Below are 19829 nucleotides of genomic sequence, written 5' to 3'. Positions count from 1 at the left end.
CAACCCTACTCCGCCCTGATCCGAGGTAAAATATCTGCTCCGAGTCCGAGAAAAAAGTAATCTGAGTTTGACTCCGTTAAAATAATCTGACTCCGAGTCGGAGGAGGGTCGGAGTCGGATCCTACAAAAAATCCGAGAAAAAAATCCGACTCCGACAAATGTCCGACTTTAACGGATTATCCGACTCTGACTCCAATAGATAGTGGATTTTTGTGTGGGTCATGGTGGCATTGGGTGTGGGTTGTAAAGGCCCAAATAGCCCAACATCTCAAAGTATATTGAATAATAATGAAAAAAAAAACTCGTATTCGGGTCGGATCGGAGTCGGAGTCGGAGGTCGGACATTGAAGTCGGAGTCGGAGTCGAATGTCGGAGTCGGATGTCGGATTTAACCTCCGACTTCCTGTCGGGTCGGAGTCGGATTTAGCATAATTCGCTCCGAGTCCGACCCGTTGCCATCCCTAAACATTAGTCTCATACTAGAGTTCTTAAATCATACTTAAGCTTGGACAAACTAGCAAGCTGCAATTAATTTATTGCTGAAAAGCTACTTCAAAATTTTGTAACCAATATTTAGGTAATGCAAGTGCATACCCTATGTATGTCTCTCCCTTTATATAGTTGTCGAACGCCTAAATACAAGGATTATACGTAATAAACATAACATGATCGATTGTGATAGAAAACATAAGATAGATATTTCACATGTCCGTTTATTTATTTTTGTTTTTAGTATCGTTATAAAAAAAATAACATATTTCATGTTCATTACATATACTGTTTTATAAAAACATGTGTTTTTCCGGTATAGAGTATTTAAAATACACTCGTGTCCATAATCTAATTTACGCTATCCTTAGCACTAATCTGTCTCTATTACACGTAAGACTCAACTTCTGGCTGCTTCATTGCATGAAGAAGGCAGGTATTGACTAAGTCATATAAATTGCTTTCATCCTATCAACTAACTTACGTATAAATGATACAGTTCAACTGTCAAAGAATGGTCCGAGAGAGATTGCTAAAGGTTGAGAAAGGCACGGATAGATAGATAGATGTGTATTTATTTGTTATTCAACAATCATCCGCCAATTTTCAACATTACTACGCCTTTATATTAACATTTACACGATTAAATAGCGTCTTACAAAAATTAGATATTACTAATAAACATGATCTTAAATTTTTAGTGGTGCTAAGTTGGATTTCACAACCTATTAAGAATGTCAATTCTATACGTCAAGAACATTGCTTTTAAATCATCAATAAATATAAATTGAGATAAAAGATAAGATTCAACTTTATCATAAAATTAGAATTAAAACAATTTAGGTATTGTATTTTTTTTAGAAACATTGATCCACAAGAAGACAATGAAATAGACGATATAGATCAGAACCCCAACGAGTAAGTCTAAAGTGACACGACTGATGACACCCTCAAGACTCGAACAATTAAATTAGTTGACATCAACAATTACGTAAACCTAATTTGATGTACGTGAATTAAATAATCCCGTGTGAACAGAAATATATGTAGGCCTAATAAATCATAATTAATTTCTTACACTCAACCAGCATTTAAGGAATAAAAATAGAGGTAGTATAGTATAGTAGTACAAGCACCCACCAAAATCCATTAAATACAGAGAAATTAGTGTACAAAAGAGAGCGTTGAGCTTCCAACTGCACACCCTTAATAAGGTTGGGTGAGAGCATTAACCATCTTCCACCTACCATGTCCCAACTAAGTTGTATTTTTGTTATAAATGAACAAAAAATATTAATAATATTATTGGAAAATAAAATTAAAACAGTTTTGTAGTTAGTCACGTAATCAAACTCCAACCAAATATATATAATGTGACACATTGTCACATTTTTATAAATATACCCTTAAACCAAACTCAAACCAAAGCTAGATAAATATTCACTTGGGGTTGCATTGTTGCCTAAGAATCTGAAATTGAATCTCGTCTGTAGTGCGTTATTATGGCACCACCTTCGAGTACGACAGCAACTGCAGCGGAAGAGCAGCAGTTGCTGTCGACGGAGATAGTGAACCGGGGGACGGATACGTTTTCGGTACGTGTAAGGAGAAGGTTGCCGTTGCCGGATTTCGTGAACTCGGTGAATTTGAAGTATGTGAAGTTGGGGTATCATTATCTTATAAATCATGCAATATATTTGGCAACAATACCAGTTTTGGTGTTGGTGTTTAGTGCAGAAGTTGGTAGTTTAAGTAGAGAAGAATTGTGGAAGAAATTGTGGGATTATGATCTTGCTACTGTTCTTGCTTCTTTTGGGGTCTTTGTTTTTACTCTTTCGGTTTACTTCATGTCTCGTCCTCGTCCTATCTACCTTCTTGACTTTGCTTGTTACAAGCCTAGTGATGATTTCAAGGTACATTTTCTTTAATCTATATATTTAAATTTTTGGATTTTTTTTTCTTAGGTGCATGTGTAATTGTTGATTAATAGTGACGGATCTAGGATTTTTATGTTCTATGATAAGGAAATGATTTAAAGTAAACGAATGTATTCCGTGTTTAACTTGATTTAAAGTAAAAGTTTTTTTTTTTTTTTTTTTTTTTTTTTTTTTTTTTGACAGATTTAAAGTAAAAGTTGTTTTAGAATTTAAGCAGATTTTATCTGATTTGAAAGTAGTTCAAAAAATGAATTTATACTATGTCCACTACTAAATAACTATACTATTTTACTTTTGTGTGGAGTATTGATTACTTAATAAAGTATTTAAAAAAAAAAGTTAACACTCTAAAAAAATTGATATTGTGAAATCATATATCGCATTGAATTAAGTATATGCATGTTAATTCTTTTATAATTAGGAACATATTAGATTTAATTTTTCATTGAAATTTATAAAAGGTTAAATAGGATTACATATTTACATCACTTAGAAATGGATCTACAATTAGTGTAGTTGTTGCAAGATTCCTATCTCCCCCTTGAAATTACATATGGGGACCTTTAATATACGAGTAATTGGTATAAATTATGATGTGTTATACATGCCCTACTCTATTGAAACACTAGATAAAAAGCGTAGAAAATAAGATCAAGTTTTTATTGATGATTACGAGAAATAGATTCTTGATTCATGTAGCCGATCTCATTTTACTAAAATTAATTTTGTGTCATAGTTGAATAGTTAATGTGAAATCCTTGCTCTTTTTTTTTTTTTTTGTACAATAAAGCAAAATTTATAACTTTTTAGGTGGCCTAACATATGAATTGGAATTTTCAAAAACTCAATCATGAAATTTCCTGCAGGTGAGCAAGGAAGAGTTCATAGAGATGTCTCGACAATCAGGCAAATTTGATGAGGAAAACTTGCAATTCAAAAGAAGGATCCTAGAATCTTCCGGAATCGGGGACGAAACGTATGTACCAAAATCCATAGCAGCAAAACACAGCATTACAACCATGAAAGAAGGCCGAGAGGAAGCATCGACAGTCATATTCGGAGCCCTCGATGAGCTCTTCGAAAAGACTCGAATTCGTCCTAAGGATGTTGGTGTCTTAGTAGTGAACTGCAGCATCTTTAACCCAACACCCTCGCTCTCAGCCATGATTATAAATCATTACAAGATGAGGGGCAATGTCTTGAGCTACAACCTCGGTGGAATGGGGTGTAGCGCGAGCATTATTGCTGTCGACTTGGCTCGAGACATGCTTCAGGCTAACCCCAACAGCTTCGCGGTTGTGGTTAGTACTGAAATGGTTGGGTTTAACTGGTACCCGGGTAATGACAGATCTATGCTTATTCCAAACTGCTTCTTTCGTATGGGTTGCTCTGCTGTCTTGCTCTCTAACCGTCGTCGTGATTTCCCTCGTGCTAAGTACCGCCTTGAGCATGTTGTTCGTACCCACAAGGGTGCTGATGACCGCAGCTTCAGGTATGTATACATAGTTTGAAAATTCTATAGTAGTCGTTTGAAATATGACTACTACCCGCTAAGTTTTATTCATATGTATAGTTTCATTGTCTAATTAATTGATTCCAAAATTAACAGGAGTGTGTATCAAGAGGAAGATGAAAGAGGATTTAAAGGCCTCAAGGTGAGCCGCGAGCTGATGGAGATAGGCGGCGATGCACTCAAGACCAACATAACCACTCTAGGACCACTGGTGCTACCTGTATCAGAGCAACTCCTGTTCTTCAGCACTCTAGTTAAACGCTACTTATTCGGTGGTAGCCCAAAGGATACCCAAATTAACAGCAATAGGATCAATGCAAGCACTGGTAATAATATATCATCATCATCTTCAGGTTCAAAGCCTTACATACCAGATTTCAAGCTAGCATTCGAGCACTTCTGCGTGCACGCTGCAAGCAAGACCGTGCTAGACGAGCTGCAGCGCAACTTAGAGCTGAGTGACACCAACATGGAGCCCTCGCGTATGACTCTGCATCGATTTGGCAACACATCTAGCAGCAGCATATGGTATGAGTTGGCCTACTTGGAAGCCAAGGGGAATATTCATTCAGGGGATCGAGTTTGGCAGCTCGCTTTTGGGTCGGGTTTCAAGTGCAACAGTGCTGTTTGGAAGGCTGTCAGACGCATTAGGAAGCCGAGTTCCAGGAATCCATGGCTTTCCAGCATTGACAGATACCCTGTAGCCCTTTAAGTATACAGGATAATCAAATTAATGATGCATAATGTCTGTTCTGTTTTATCGCCTTCCTGTATTAAACTAGATCAAATCCTTAACCTTTGGTTATGTATTTTACGAGCATATCTGCATATGTATTAGTATTTTTTTTTAAGCAAAACTTAATTCCTAATTTCATTGTAGGATGCTTAATTGTATACTAAGTGCTATTGAGCATTTGATCTGTTGCTACTTTTTTTTTTTTTTTTTTTAATCTTGTAGTAGTAATAAACCTTGTTTCTGCTGCCAAAAAAAAAATGTTTCTGACATTCTCAACAGCAATTTTAGCAGCTACTAAAGCAGCTTAAAAATTAGCTGCTTAAGCTTAACCTTATTCTGCTTGATTAAGGGTTCAAGGCCAGCTCTGTCTTTAAGTGTGTATTTTTGGACAATAGCCTACAAGTCACTTGCACAAAGGCCACTCTTTCGACGAAACTAAAGCAATATGATATGTACAGTTTTAACGCCACTTTAGGTCACAACCTACAGATTAGCCACAAAGAAATACAAGTCATGTAAATGAAGTGGGATCAAGCATGATTACGCGCATGATTAGCCTCTACGATGAAGCTAATTAAGTTTTACCTGTATCAGAGCAACTCCTGTTCTCCAGCACTCTAGTTAAACACTAGGAGTACTTATTCAAATGGAGGCCAAAAGGATAACCAAATTAACAACAATAGGATCAATGCAAGTTCTGAAAATTCAAAAGCATCCACAAGTTCAAAGCCCAACATACCAGATTTCAAGTTTATATTGTTTTCAGTCACATTTATTTTTCAGCTTTAATTTTCAGAAAGTTAGTAGTAGATTCACTACTTGCAAAGCTAACAAACCATGTTCAACAAGTGCAAAGTTGCACATCAAAGCCAATTCAAGCGGTTGACAGCTAGCATTCCCGCGGTTGACAGCTAGAATTGGCAAAAACTGTCTTCAGACTACTATTTGGTATAAGCGAGTGCAGCAGCAGCAGCAGAAGCAAGCAATTGGACCTTATCACTGTTGGGGAGGATCAATCTCGTCTTGCTCATAATAACCAAATCACCAAGCTCTCGGAAGTTGAATCGTATCAAGATGCTATCCATTGGCTCAAAAACGAAGCTCAGCAGCAGACCAGGTGCTAAAACTGATGCTTTCTTCAGTAATTCCAAGTGAGGCAGCTGAAACCAAGCTTGATGCGTCTGCCCTGGCGACATTCCCCTAGTTGCAACCATCTGCAAAACCCGCAGTACAGGTAGCATGAAATCAGTATTACTACCTCCGTTAAGTTTTAGTTGCAACAAAGGGGTATTATTTGTCAGACAAAAAAAAAAAAATTCCTTTGTTGCAACTAAAAATTAACGGAGGTAGTATATCATACCACCTACATGATCAATCCCATCGACTTTAATTAAACATTAGATTCGAATATTACCTGAGACTCATATTCGTTAAACAAAGGCACATTTCCTATTTCAGGATACACAGCTTTGTCAGCTATGATCAATGAAACTGATTACATGAACAAATCAAAACATGAAGATAAGAACAAATTAGTTCAGTTGATAGATAACATGATAAGTTTATAAACATTACATGAAGCAAATTAATAAACTGTTAAAGGACCAATGTAACCAAAAGCTTAAGCTGATAGTTACGGCAAAAAATGTGTTTTACATAGCATGTTAAAAGGATCAATTCAACCAAAAGCTTTTATAACGAAAAAATATAAGGGGAGATTAAGATTTAAGAACCTAGTTCATCTTTCCTATTTGTTTCGAGGTGATTGACCATCTTCATCAGCGCTTCAGACAGGATAACGGCCTCGCAGAAAAATATAAGATCAGGAAAATGGACAATTTCATCTTCAGCTTTGGGTTGCAACAGTTCCACCTTTAACTCTGTATCAGGATCACTTCCTGAAATAAATATGACAATTTCACTTATCAGCAAATATATATAAATGTCCAAATCATGAACTTTACATTAATCAAGAGATGAAAATTTGCAAACAGCATAGACTAAGAAATAAAGATTTCTTCATATTATCTTGAACTGAAAAGAACTAAATAAAATTGACATTTACATTAATCAAAATCATGATCATGTCATGAAAAGCCTATTATGTATACCCGGGTGTACCGTACTCCCGTAGTCATTTGCTCATTCAATCAATAAATGAGTAAAAATATTACTTGCTCATTTGTTGATTGAATGAGCAAATGACTCCGGGTGTATGGTACACCCGGGTGTATATAACAAATTCTACATGTTATGAGATTCTTTGGTTATTCATAATAATTTCTATCCACATTTTCTTCCATGAAATACAAATTGCTCCTGAAAGTAAAAAAAAAAAAATCTTGCATAATAATAATGTGAGTTTCTATAAGAATATTATATATTACTCAGTAGAATTTATTTTTATAAACAATTATTATAAGAAGTTTTAGAATTTTTTTTTTTTTTTTTTTTATTTTTTTTATAACAATTTATCTTGTATCTATAAAAATTAAATTAATACAGTGTATAATTAAAACTTACAAGAATTATATTTTTCATACTCTCTGTATATTTTTTACTTCTTTTTTATTTATTTATTTATTTATTTAAGTCATGATCATGATAAATTAATACGGAGTACCATTTAGCTTTATAAATGTTAAAGATTTTATGTGACGACAATTTTCATACTATTGAATTAATATGCAAATAATTTTAACATTTTCTACATATTTTAACTAATCATTTGTGATAGAAGCTGAGACACTTGTTCATCAGCTGGGGAATTCGTTCTACCATATTCGCATTAATTTTAATTTCAAAAATAAATACTCGTATTATATACAATAGTGATTACATGCATTTTATATACTGTAATATTAAGCACGCATAGAGTGCAAAAGTGCTAGTATATTGATTAAGATGTGAAGATTTATGTATATATTTATGAAATTACTAATAAGCAAAATTTGATTAAAACAAATACTCCCTATAATTACAATCTGAATCATGAGACCCTTAAACATAATCATGTTAGGGAGTATGAAAGTATTTTTGCTAATCAACATCACCTTATGACCATAATTTTCCAATTCAATAAATATAAAAGTATAAAATAGCATTAAAAAAACCCTTAAAAAATCCATGGAACTTCTTACATACTAATCAAACAATAAAATTAGTACATATAAGCCATACATATTACAGTAATATTCTCACATAACATCGATAGGAATAATGTAAGTGGGGCAGGTCAGATAGGATCTTGTTTTAATGGGTGCGGATAAGGATGGGGATAAAATATTGCCCACCGTGGGTGATGGGCCGAGACAAGGTTAAATTTAGGTTATACTCGCATCCATATAGATATTTTAAAAAAACATTATGCAAAAATACTTTGTTTCTTTTTACTAACAACACTTCTCATTTTACCTACCAAATACATTATAAATAAGCTAAGTAAAAAATAAAACGAGACGAATTTAACATATCACACATTATCACATGATTACATTTTCCTTAACTATAAATCACTAAAATAGACCGGTGAGGAAAGTGGATTGTGTAAAAGGGGAAAAAAAAAAAAAGAGTAGGAAGTACATGTAATAGCTCTGTATATAGTACAATTAAGACAAAACAATAAGTAATATTCCTCTAATTTCCAGCCTAATTAAAGATGATGAGAAAGATATCGAGAAATATAGGGACGACCCATGTGATGAGGAAAGAAAAAGAAAGAATATACGTTTATATATGATAATGTTGCAATATTTGTAAAACTTCAAAATGATAATTAATTAGTGCAATACTAGTTTAAGTCCCGTGCAATGCACGGTTATTATTAAATTTTATAAAGAGTTAATGTATTGAATTTTATAAAAAAATTAAACTCATAATACTAATTCAAAAATAAATATAACTATAATTTTATATGTAAATCTATTAATGTCAAGATTAGTGACACTTAAACTTGATTTAAAAAAAAAAAAAAAAAAAAAAGAGGACTTTGAAGTTTTTATTTTTTGTAAAAAAATTCTAAGGATAGTACCCGCACATGCTGGGTTAGTATTGATACGACTTTTAAGAGTAGAAAATAAAGTGTGTATAAATATATATCGTAACAAAATGATTTTATTTTTAATTGAATTAAACATTATTGCAAAAGTAACAAAATTGGAAGAAAAAAAGTTAATAGTATTATCAAAGACTAAAATAATATATAGCAGTATTGTTTAGTAATAATTACTTCATTTTTTTTACAAAAATAATACCAAATAAAAGACTACTTATATGTAAAAATAAATTAGTTCATTGGGTTTGTATGGAGAATTATTATTGTTAAGAATTTTAATTGGAAGAAAGATATTTTTAAACTACTATAAAATGATTTCCTTAAAAAATCTGCGTAAAAACGGAAAGTAAAATGGGCGGGAAAATTGTTAATGAGATTGTGACAAGTGTCATTTTAGATTCGCTTTTAGTATAAGTTAATTGATTGATTAGGGGAATGGAGGAAATATTAACTTGATAAGTGATTTTTGTTGTACGTAATAAATTAAGTATGTAGTATTGTTGTATTTTTGAGGCAGAGTTAGGTGGGTGGATGTGAAAATAGTATTGTACACCCGGGTGCACTATGCGCATGGTGTACCGGCAAGGCAGAAATAAATAAGAACATACTGTTATTTGACAAAGAACATATGGTGTATAACAATGAATATACTTATGTTTGACAAAATACGTACTTATATGTTTGATAATATGTTCTTCTATACTTATGTTCTTTAACATATTGATGCGGTTCCAAGGCATCAATATTGTTATTATAATTATTTTTATTGTTATTTTTAGTTTATTATTAGATGACCGAATTTATTAGGATATTTTTGTTAGTTTAATTCGGTTAGTATAAGATAAGCTTAACTTTAAAGATCATATTTGCAAAATATTATCTTTACAAGTTAGAGTTAGTTTCCTAGTTAGATTAGAATTTGTTTTACCGATTTTTAGGCTAATTATTTAGCTTATAAATACGTGATGGTGTTTAACGAAAAGTATGATTGATTGATTTTGAAATTTATAAAGTTTTACGTAAGCTTGTGCTTGTGTATTCTTGGCCTAGTTTAGGTTTTAAGCTCGTGTTGCTTAGCGTTTCTTGACCGAGACTCAAGATTCCAAACCTTTCAACTGCGATTGAAGGTTATATCCATCAAAATTCATATCACATATGTTGATTAAACATGTTTTTGGGATTCAATAATACAAAATATGTTCTTTAAATTTGACTCGTATGTTCTTTAAATTTGACTCGTATGTTCTTTAATTTGAGGTAATTAGTTCTTTAACGTATATTCTTTAACGTATATCTATTAACTTATACCAACTTACCTTGTGGACTAGTGGTAAGAGAATGAAACCTCTGAAATCTAGGTCCAGGGTTCAAGCATTGGTACCACCCGTATGTTCTTTAACGTATTATGTTCTTTAATTTATGTTTTTTTAACAATATTATTTGAATTTTAAAATTTGAAATTTAATTTGAAAATGAAATATTGAATTATTTTTAGTTGAAAATAATTTTAGAGAAAGAAAACTAAAATTATTATGGAAAGTTGAATTTTTGGAGAGAGAGAAAACTATTTTTTGGGGAAATGATATCTTTAGTAAAGATTTTTTCCGTTAATGTGTAATTTTTCATGAAATCTTAATAAAGTTTTAGCATGTTCTTATTGTAATGTCTTTATGTTCTTTAAAAATGCAGATTCTTTGTTAAAAACAAACATGTATTTTTTCAACCACCTAAATGTTCTTTTCGCCTTTTTTTTTTTTAATTTGCTTAATCGGGTGCACCTGGGTGCACAAACTATGCATTAGGGTGAATGGTAGGGTGTCGAAGGGTGTGGATTAAATAGGTGACTGTGGATATCCAACCAAGGGGAAAGGAGGTCGGGGATGATAATGTTATAGGTGAGGATGGGGATGGGGATGAGGATGAAAAAACCACACCATGTGTATATATATAAACCAAAGGTCATTGAAATTTTAATACTTTATTAAAAATAAGGTTACTATATCAAAATTTGGGTCACTATATTCAATAAAACGTCAGTTGCGTGTATATTAACCTCAGGTCTACAATAATAAGATTTTCTTATTGCAACATTATTTACGTCCATTTTATAATAATTGCAACATTTATTTACTAGATTAATCCTGTGCGATGCACAATTTAAGCAAATAAGTTTTCTAAATTTGCTTATATTTTCATGCCAAAATCTAAAACCAAAAAAAAAAAATTCTCAAAACAAGTAATACATCAAATTTTATTTTTTTAAAAAAAATAGAGCTCGTATAACAATTAAATGATAAAAGCGGTACTTGTGGAATGAAGAAAAATTAAATTACTTTTGTTAGAGAGAATAACTATTTTCATAAATTGAAGCTAATAATAATATGGCTTATCAAACTTTTAATAAAAAATAAAAATAAAAATCATAAAATGATGATATTATATTGAGCAGGCCCCATTTTATGACCTTGATAAACAATTTATGTTTATCAAATGACATTTTCGTAAATAAGTTGCATTGAAAATTATGTTTTTTGAAAAAAAAAATTATATTTTTTTACTGTTTGTGGGCCACAATGACAAGTTGGATAGATTTTTAGAGTTAACGGTGTTAACTCACCGTTTGTTACTATATATTCATCTAGCCTCTTCCTCCCAACTTTTCTTAAATCTTCTACCGGCAGCACCACCTTAGCCACCATCAGGTCCACCACCATCACATCGACCACCATCCAAAACCCATCACACCCAACACCATATGTCTACCTTCCGGCTTCCGCCGATCAAACCCACAAATTAAAAGCCTTCCTCTTTGCCTTCTTCATCCCATCGTCTTCCTCTTCTTCATTCCCATAATCCTCCTCTTTTTCATCTATCAATAATGGTCATTTCGTGGCGAAACAAAAAGACATCCTACTAGAAAAGAGTGTAAATTAGGGTCATATCAACCCCTTAGGAAAAGCTTTTCATTTGCGGCGGCATTTTGAACTGCCATAGGTGGTGATGCTGTGGAGGAAAAGTGGTTTTTGGGTTTGGGACATTGGGTTTCAGATTTTCGCCATTGAAATTGAAGGTTGAAGGAGGAGGGAGAAAACAATAAAAGATTGAAGGAAGAGAGAGAAAATCAGAAAATACCAAAAGGTTAAGGATGAGTAGAAAAAAACAGTTAACCAAAAGTTAGATATAATTTACACATACACCACTTGATAAACATGTGCCTAATTTTTGTTTATCAAGGTTATAAACTTGTATTTTCTCGATATTATTAGTTAACATGTGTTTAATTTTGAAATAGGATGTGTCAATGGTTGCTATTTTAGTATTGATTATAGATTGGGTAAGAATCAACTACGGAGTACTATTTATTATATATTTTCCTTTTGCACTAATGAAATTTCTAAGATAGCAATCCTTAAAATGACTATCACTATGCTAATTTTTTATTGGCTAATTATTTATTTATTTTTTACGTCAAAATTTATAATAAATGTTTTTTCTTATTTTTCGTTTTTTATTCTTATTTTTTTCTCGTATTTTCATTATTAATTTGTGATGTTTTTTTATTTCACTAAATTTTGTAAATTTATTAGGAAAATTACATTAAAAAATAATAAATGAATTTTAAAAATTAGATAGATGATCTAGAATTAATTTTGACTTTAAAAAATAAATCAAAATCTGTCAATAAAAAATTAGTATAATGATAATCATTTTAAGGATGACTACCGTACCATAGAATCATTTATTGTTGTGATTATTACGAAAACAAAGAAAGCAAACATAATGCAGTCATATTTGGTCATATTTAATTAATTTATTTTAATGACTAGATTATTAATATTCAATTGTTAATTTTAAAAGTAAAATAGATATTTATGGTCAAAGTAAGGTATTGACATAAATATACAGTCAAAATGGGTAGAACATTTAGAATCAATGAGAGTAAATCACAATAAACACAAAATCTTCAAGCATAACCAACATGTAGCATTTATTAGACCCAATAATTTTTTTTAACAAATTACTCATTTGAAGTATTGAACTCAACATTGAATAAATTCAATAATTTTTGCAAAATTCAACAACAAAATTACTAATTGAACAAAAAAAATCTTGATAAATAATCCGTCCTTAATTTTTTTTAACCCATTTGACTTTTCACGGTATCCAAGATATGTTTAAAACCATATATATCTCAAATTTCATACGTGTAAAAATAATGAAAATTTGATATTCATAAATTATGTTGTGAAACGAACCCAACAAGATTCCACATAACTATTTTATTTTATATAAATTAAAGATAATTTGTTGTCAAAGTTTTTAAAATTTGACCCATATATTTACAATGGGGTAAAAAGTTAGGACGGATCAGAGGTAGTAATTAAAAAAAAAATGGCTATAAAAAATCTTACCGAAAGTGAAGGAGAGATTCGTAGATCCATCAAGATGAAAAATGGTAATAGAATCACGATCAGAAGCATTGACTAGAAGTTGAGAAATTTGATTGAGACTAATAATTTTTGGACTAAAAGGTTTGTTGTTGCAGTAATAATAATCGATTAACCCAGAAGACTTGAAACCCAGATAACCGGAAACTTCAGTATCAGCGTTTAGAACTGTGATTTCAAATCGTTTTTCAGTCACCTCAATTGATGCAACACCTTCTGGGTTAAATTCAGAATCACGCAGACATTCAATTGCTAGTTTTAGTTTGATTAATGGGTTTAATTTGAAGCTGAAGGTTTTTTCTAGGTTTTGGTTTGAAGGTTGAACCATGGTTGTAATTCTTTAGGAAAACAGAGGAGAGAAAGAGAGAGAAAAAAAACCAGAGAAAGTAGAAGAGAATTCGAAATGAAAATAATTTAAAATCTATATAAAAAATAAATAAATAAAATGTTGTAATAACTTTTATTAATTATTGGTACATGCATTATTGAGTTGTAATGGGATTATTGGACCTTGAAATGAAATCATAGCCCTTATAGAAATATTTGTTAATAAATCTGTTCTTCTATTGCTCGAATCGACTCATATATAAAACAAAAACTTTTATGTACATTCGATGTACCATAATACTATGTATTACTTTATAGAGATACCTTTAATTGAATTTAGGATAACTTTTAGACTTTTTGGGTCGGGGTAACTTTTATCAGTAAAGCATAAAGAAATTTTATTTATATCAGGGTAACTCCTATATACGGGATAACTTTAATTCATTACAGGGTAACTTTTGATCATTTTAAGATAATTTTATTGCAGATGTAAAATATTTTATTGTACATCCGATTTTTTAAATAATGTTTGTCAATATAAAATTCTTTTCAGATTAACTATTTATTTTTAATTATACTATTATCTTGTATGATTTACATGATAAGGTTTGACTTTTGGATATAAAGTTTCTTGTTGGCCACTTGAGTTGACTCATAAAGTAAAATTATTTACCAAGCTCATTACCAAATTAAAATCAAATTTATGATTTGATGAATCTATAAAAATGAATAGAATCATATTATGATTTGCTGAATATATATGGTGTATGTGTAATTAATTAATGTATAGTTAGGCCCCGTTCACTTCACTTTATTTTTGCTAAATTAAAATTATTTTTATTGAACTGAAATTACTTTTGCTGAACTTAAATTATATTTATTGAACTGAAATTAATTTTACTGAAATGAAATTATTTTTCCTGAACTGAAATTATTTGTACTGGTTTTCTATTATATTTTTTCTTTATAGTTACTTAATTTTACTGAACTGAACTTATTTTTACTGAAATGAAATTATTTTTTCTTATATTAATTTTTAAGGTGAAGTGAAAAGGACCTTTGAATAGACAATAGTTCACATGAAAAAAAAAATTGAATTTTAAGGGGGAAATAATCAAGAAATTACACGTGTTATTGTTACTGTTTTGTTTTTGTTTGTTTTTATTTATTTTTATTGAAACTTTAGAGCTGTAGATAGATAGATTATACTGATTGTTGCATTAATTTAATTTTTAAAATTTTACATGATTCAATATTGGTTATTCATAAAAAGCACAACATTATAAGGTCAAATAAAAATTAATATAAACATGGCTTATATATTTACATTGTATTGTTTCAAGTACAATATTAGCAATATATAGAAAATGTAATATTTTGGTGATATCTTGTACGAGTAGATAAATATATAGAGTTAATCAAGTGTGGATGTAAGTATGTAACACTCTAGAAATTCCTTCCTTTTAAAATACATGTTTTGGCATGTTTAAAACTTTAAATAGGAATATCTAAGACATTACCGCCACCGTGAAAACGGCTAAGACAACTATCAAAGACACACAGCGGAAGACTAATATCAAAACCATTCAAAACAAGTCAACTTGAAAAGTCAATCAACGAAAGTAAAGTCAAACCAAAGTCAAATGAAGTAAAATAAAATCAACCTACAACTTGGAACCATTATAGGCCCTTATTGAAACCAAACCAAATTCAAAACCTTTGCGTTAGTCATGCATAAAAATAATAATATCATAAATAATTAAAGCAATAAACACATCATATACTTATGGAAACTAGCATGATTCGCTCTTCACTCATGCCCATTCATGAATATGTTTCACCACCTGAAAAGCTTCTCTCTACTTGTTCCTACTACTCTCCATTAAAAATGTGTCATCATAGGGCCAAGATAAAGACAAGGCTAACAAACACACAAAACACACAATAAGCAAGGCTGAGTACATAAGCATAATTAACACACTAACATATAATTTCCTATCAACACACAACTTACCTTGTTGCACCTGTTTTCCAAGCATACAACATTCAATAAAACTTCTCACTAGACCACTACATAATTTATTTAATGTTGACAACGCATCGAACGGGTTTCCCCACTAACCTCCCTCAATAAATTGAGGTTATTAGTAACACAGGAGCTAACCGTGCCAGCATCAATAAAGTGACGGAATTCCTGCGCATAATAATAATAAAAAGAATGTACAGCGTCCTGTACTCCAGTAGAAGTTATGGTTAAATATAAAACCCCATAACTCCCCCCATATGTTCACACTTAAGGTATATACGTTCCAAGAGTACGTTTTGGTGTGTAAACTCTTTCACTTTACGTTATTTACAGATTATTAAACTTGGTGATGACTCTCAAACCATAATCATTCATTCAACAATAATTATTCAAACAATCAAATATACCAATTTAATTCTTGAATAATTAGTGACCACATAAAGTTTAATGTTGAACCCTTTTTATTTCTACCTCGGTGCCAATGACACCTTAAACACATTAAGCGCCACAAATCCTATCCATCGGTGTTAAAAACACCTTAAGTGCACTAAGGCACCAACTTATAATTTATTCCTCGTGTACATAGACACTTATATATCTCCTTTCTCATACTTATAGCATCAATAAAAATTATATGAACTATAATAAAATTCTTTTTCAATATCCTTAACCAAATTAAACATTTAGTTTAATTAAACATGCTCTCTAACATGCCACAAATAAATATGTGGTTCATAAACAATACTCCAAACTATAATTTTCCAACCAATAATCCATCACAAATAAATCATGCTTCATTATTCAATCACCAACAACAGCCAATTCATAATTTTCATTCCAAATCTAGCATGATACTACTTGTAATAAATTAAGCACATTTAGCATGCTACTACATCAATAAAATTATGCTAAGTACGCGAATGTACCTTGTATACGATCTTAAAATCGCCACGACTAATAGAAATCGCCCAATTCAAAGTCTCCTAAAATTTAAAATCATAGAAGAGCATTAAAATCCTCTCTACACAAATTTCCAGCAATATATACTATTATAAAACCCCTAATAATTTAATTAAAATAAGCTGAAATTATATTTAAAACATCATACTTTAATCTCAATTAATGGGTAATTAAAAATCCTTAAAGAAACTTGATTTTCAATGCACTACCAAAAATTCCAACATTATATTTTAATGAAAACTTGCTATAATTAAGCCTTAAAACACTTTAATCAAAGGTTTAAATCATTATACATCATAACCCTCCAATAATTCATAATTCAAGAACCTAGGGTTTCAAATATTGGGGATTTTCAATTTAAAATATAATCTGAAAATTAATTAACATAATACTCATAATCAAACATCAAAAATCAAATCACAAAACTCATAATTAATAATTAGATCAGGATTAAACTAATTTTTAAAACAAAGTTTTAATTTTTTTTTTGTTCAAAAGGGGGGTGGGTGGCAGCGGCAGCCACCACGCCTGCTGCCGGCGGCTGACGCTGCTGGTTGCTGCCGGCTTCTGACGCTTCTGGTGGCCGGCGGCCACCTGCTGCTGGTGATCAGCGGTGAGGGAGAGTGGTGCCGAGAAGGGGGAAGGGGAAAAAAAAGAAAAATAAAAATAAAGAGAAAAGGGAGAGAAGTTACCTTGGGTTTTCTCCACTCTGGGCAAAGTTTAATTTGCCTCAAGTGTTGAATATTTATATCTCTCTTCTAAAAACCCTTCTCCCTAAAATTTTCTTTTTTTAATCTTTCCTAATCCCTTCCCTAATAAGACTTTACTAAAATAAAACTTTCTTAAATTAAACCCCAACTTAAATAAAATAATTAATTAAATAAACTTTCCATTTTATAAAATATTTCCAAACTCATTTAAATGAATAATTAAAATAATTTAAATAAAACAATTCATTTTAATTAAATACATCTCAAAATACTTATTTTAATTAAAATACATATAAAAATACGAGGTATTACAGTGGACCTGTGGTTGATGGTTATTTTCCTAGAGTTAGTTGCTAGATACTAAAGCTGGGCATGGGCCAGGCTAGCCAGCAGGCGGCACGGGCACGGGCATGAGCCTGCTAGCGACTCGGCACGGGCACGAGCCCGCTAGTGACTCGGCACGGCACGAGGAACGAGGGGTAGGTCGTGCCGTGAATAAAACTTTAAAAAATCGACACAAAGCCAACATAAGCCCATGGGCAGCACAATATTTTGGCCCGTGGCACGACCCGCAATGTATGGCCCGTCAAGAGCTATAATAATTCCCCCAATAAAAGAAAAAAGAAGGGGGAAGGGCACATGGGTCTTCCTCTTTTCTTTTTCTCTCCTCCCTCCCTAAACTCCATTTTTCCATGCTTTCTTAACTCCTCTCTTTCTCTCTCCTCTTCCCCAGCTTTCATGGTTGATGACAAGATAATCTCTCTCTCTCTCTCCTTCTTCACGATTCTTCTAGATTATCTATATATTGTAGATCTAGGTATTCAACCTTCAATTTCTCCCTATTTTATGCTTCATTTCCAGATTGAATTTTTGAGTTTTTCTTAAGGTTTTTACTGTCCAAAATTAAGGACTTGCCCACGACATGGCACGACACGCCAAGCACGTGGGTCGTGCCGTGGGCTGGGGGTGTGCCATTGGACAGCCCAGCCTGGCACGACACGCCACCACCTAGGTTTGGCATGGCACAATTTGCCCTTCCTTCTGACCCTACTTGGCACGACACGATTTCCACCTGTACTAGATACAAAGAAGATTGATCACAATTTGATGAAATGTGATTTATAGGAACTACTTTTTTGTTTTTTTAAGAGGAAATACTTTTGACCTTTTGAGATGGCCCAATTTGACCAATGGTTTTGTAATCATTATCACACACAATGGACAACTTTTATTATAATTGCCAAATGGGTGTTATATATTATACGATTTATATCAGTTTGATTAGTTGTCTCTGTAAATTTTTTAGGACAGGTTTATAAGTGAATTTAAGGCACCATGGAATGTCATTATAAATTTTTAATTATTTAAATATGGCAATATTGAAAGACATCATATGTCAAAGTGCTGAATTGGCATTATTTCCTTGATTTCTTTCATCTTATACGAAGTATGAATTAATTAGAACTTAATTATTTGATATTACAACTTAGTTTTTCATCATGAACTTATTAAAATTAATTAATTAAGCATTACTTGAACATATTAAAATCAATTTATCACTAGTTTATATGTCTGTGCATCTACATGCATTAAAAAATTAGATACATGATTAAGAAAACAAATTTGCTAATAATTTTAATAGAAAATGAAATATATATCTTCCCAAAAAATTTATAGGCCTTGTTTTTCACCTTATTCTATTGATTTTTATTATAATTTTTACTATAAACTTATTGATTTTTAGGCCCCATTCACTTCACATTATTTTTTGCTTAATTGAAATTATTTTTGCTGAACTTGAATTATTTTTACTAAACTGAACTGAAATTAATTTTACCGAATTGAATTTATTTTTGCTGAACTGAAATTATTAATTTTTTTTTAACTGATTTTCAATATATTTCTTCTTTAAGTTTACTGATTTTTACTAACTGAAATTATTTTTATTGAACTAAAATTATTTTTACTAAACTGAAATTATTTTACTGAATATTATTTTTTTAAGGTAAAGTTAACCGGGCTTTATGCCTTTATTGCACTAAAATCATATATTTTTTTCCTCAATTTTTTAACACATTTTCCTATAAGGCCCCGTTTGTTGTGGGTAAAAATACCCCGTACACGTGGACAAATCCCATAGTGACACGTGACCCAGTTATAGGGTGACACGTGTCACCACGGGAAGATGCCACGTAACTCAGAGCCCTTAAGGACTCAGGCCAGTCTCGTCGCGACATGTGGCCCAGTCAGAGGGTGACACGTGTCGTCATGAGAAGATGCCATGTGTTAAGGGCATTTATTCCCTTAATAATCAACATGCCAGAAAACCCTAACAACGTCAGGGCCCAAATCCCGAGAGATACCAATGAAAGCCGCAAAGCGGCGCCCCTAGAGTAGCACGTGGCATTCACTGATTGCGCAGCCAATCACGTCACGCAAATCTAGGGTATAAAACCTAGAGAGGGGCACGAGTCCCACCCCTATAAATAACCCAATCATTCATGATGGGGGGGGATGAAGACATTTAAAAACAACAGAGCATTAAATAGCTCCACCTTCTCTCTACTTTCTCTCTCTAGCCTTTTCCGTTCTGATCACTGACTTGATCGTCGGAGGCGAATATTCCGTT

The 19829-nt window shown here is 31.8% G+C and overlaps 2 protein-coding genes across 2 annotated transcripts; one reads left to right on the top strand and one right to left on the bottom strand.

The window, feature by feature from the left end:
- The first annotated feature begins 1837 nt into the window (after positions 1–1837).
- LOC145641514 (3-ketoacyl-CoA synthase 10-like) lies at positions 1838–4833 on the top strand. The gene is made up of 3 exons (XM_081692338.1): positions 1838–2402; positions 3293–3918; positions 4036–4833. The coding sequence occupies exons 1-3, from the start codon at positions 1992–1994 to the stop codon at positions 4649–4651; spliced, it is 1653 nt and encodes a 550-aa protein (XP_081548464.1). The 5' UTR covers positions 1838–1991; the 3' UTR covers positions 4652–4833.
- A 783-nt stretch (positions 4834–5616) lies between these two features.
- Positions 5617–11443, bottom strand: LOC145642537 (uncharacterized). Its single transcript, XM_081693742.1, has 4 exons — positions 11347–11443; positions 6409–6573; positions 6090–6166; positions 5617–5889 (listed from the first exon to the last, which is right to left on the bottom strand). Exons 1-4 carry the CDS (start codon positions 11441–11443, stop codon positions 5617–5619), a joined length of 612 nt encoding a protein of 203 aa, XP_081549868.1.
- Between the last annotated feature and the right edge of the window lie 8386 nt (positions 11444–19829).

Source organism: Chenopodium album, chromosome 8, assembly GCF_948465745.1.
Source record: "Chenopodium album chromosome 8, dcCheAlbu1.1, whole genome shotgun sequence".
NCBI classification, from domain to species: domain Eukaryota; kingdom Viridiplantae; phylum Streptophyta; class Magnoliopsida; order Caryophyllales; family Amaranthaceae; genus Chenopodium; species Chenopodium album.
Note: the sequence above shows the minus strand (reverse complement) of the source record. Positions and strands in the feature narration are given on the sequence as shown.

What these genes read in the sequence shown, in the direction of transcription:
- LOC145641514 (XM_081692338.1), top strand. Translation starts at nt 1,992, where the DNA reads ATGGCACCACCTTCGAGTACGACAGCAACTGCAGCGGAAGAGCAGCAG. An exon ending in AGCCTAGTGATGATTTCAAG is followed by an intron (nt 2,403 to 3,292) that starts GTACATTTTCTT and finishes AATTTCCTGCAG; the next exon opens with GTGAGCAAGGAAGAGTTCAT. An exon ending in GCTGATGACCGCAGCTTCAG is followed by an intron (nt 3,919 to 4,035) that starts GTATGTATACAT and finishes CAAAATTAACAG; the next exon opens with GAGTGTGTATCAAGAGGAAG.
- LOC145642537 (XM_081693742.1), bottom strand. Translation starts at nt 11,443, where the DNA reads ATGGTGGTGGACCTGATGGTGGCTAAGGTGGTGCTGCCGGTAGAAGAT. An exon ending in AAATAGGAAAGATGAACTAG is followed by an intron (nt 6,167 to 6,408) that starts GTTCTTAAATCT and finishes TCATGTAATCAG; the next exon opens with TTTCATTGATCATAGCTGAC. An exon ending in TTAACGAATATGAGTCTCAG is followed by an intron (nt 5,890 to 6,089) that starts GTAATATTCGAA and finishes CGGGTTTTGCAG; the next exon opens with ATGGTTGCAACTAGGGGAAT.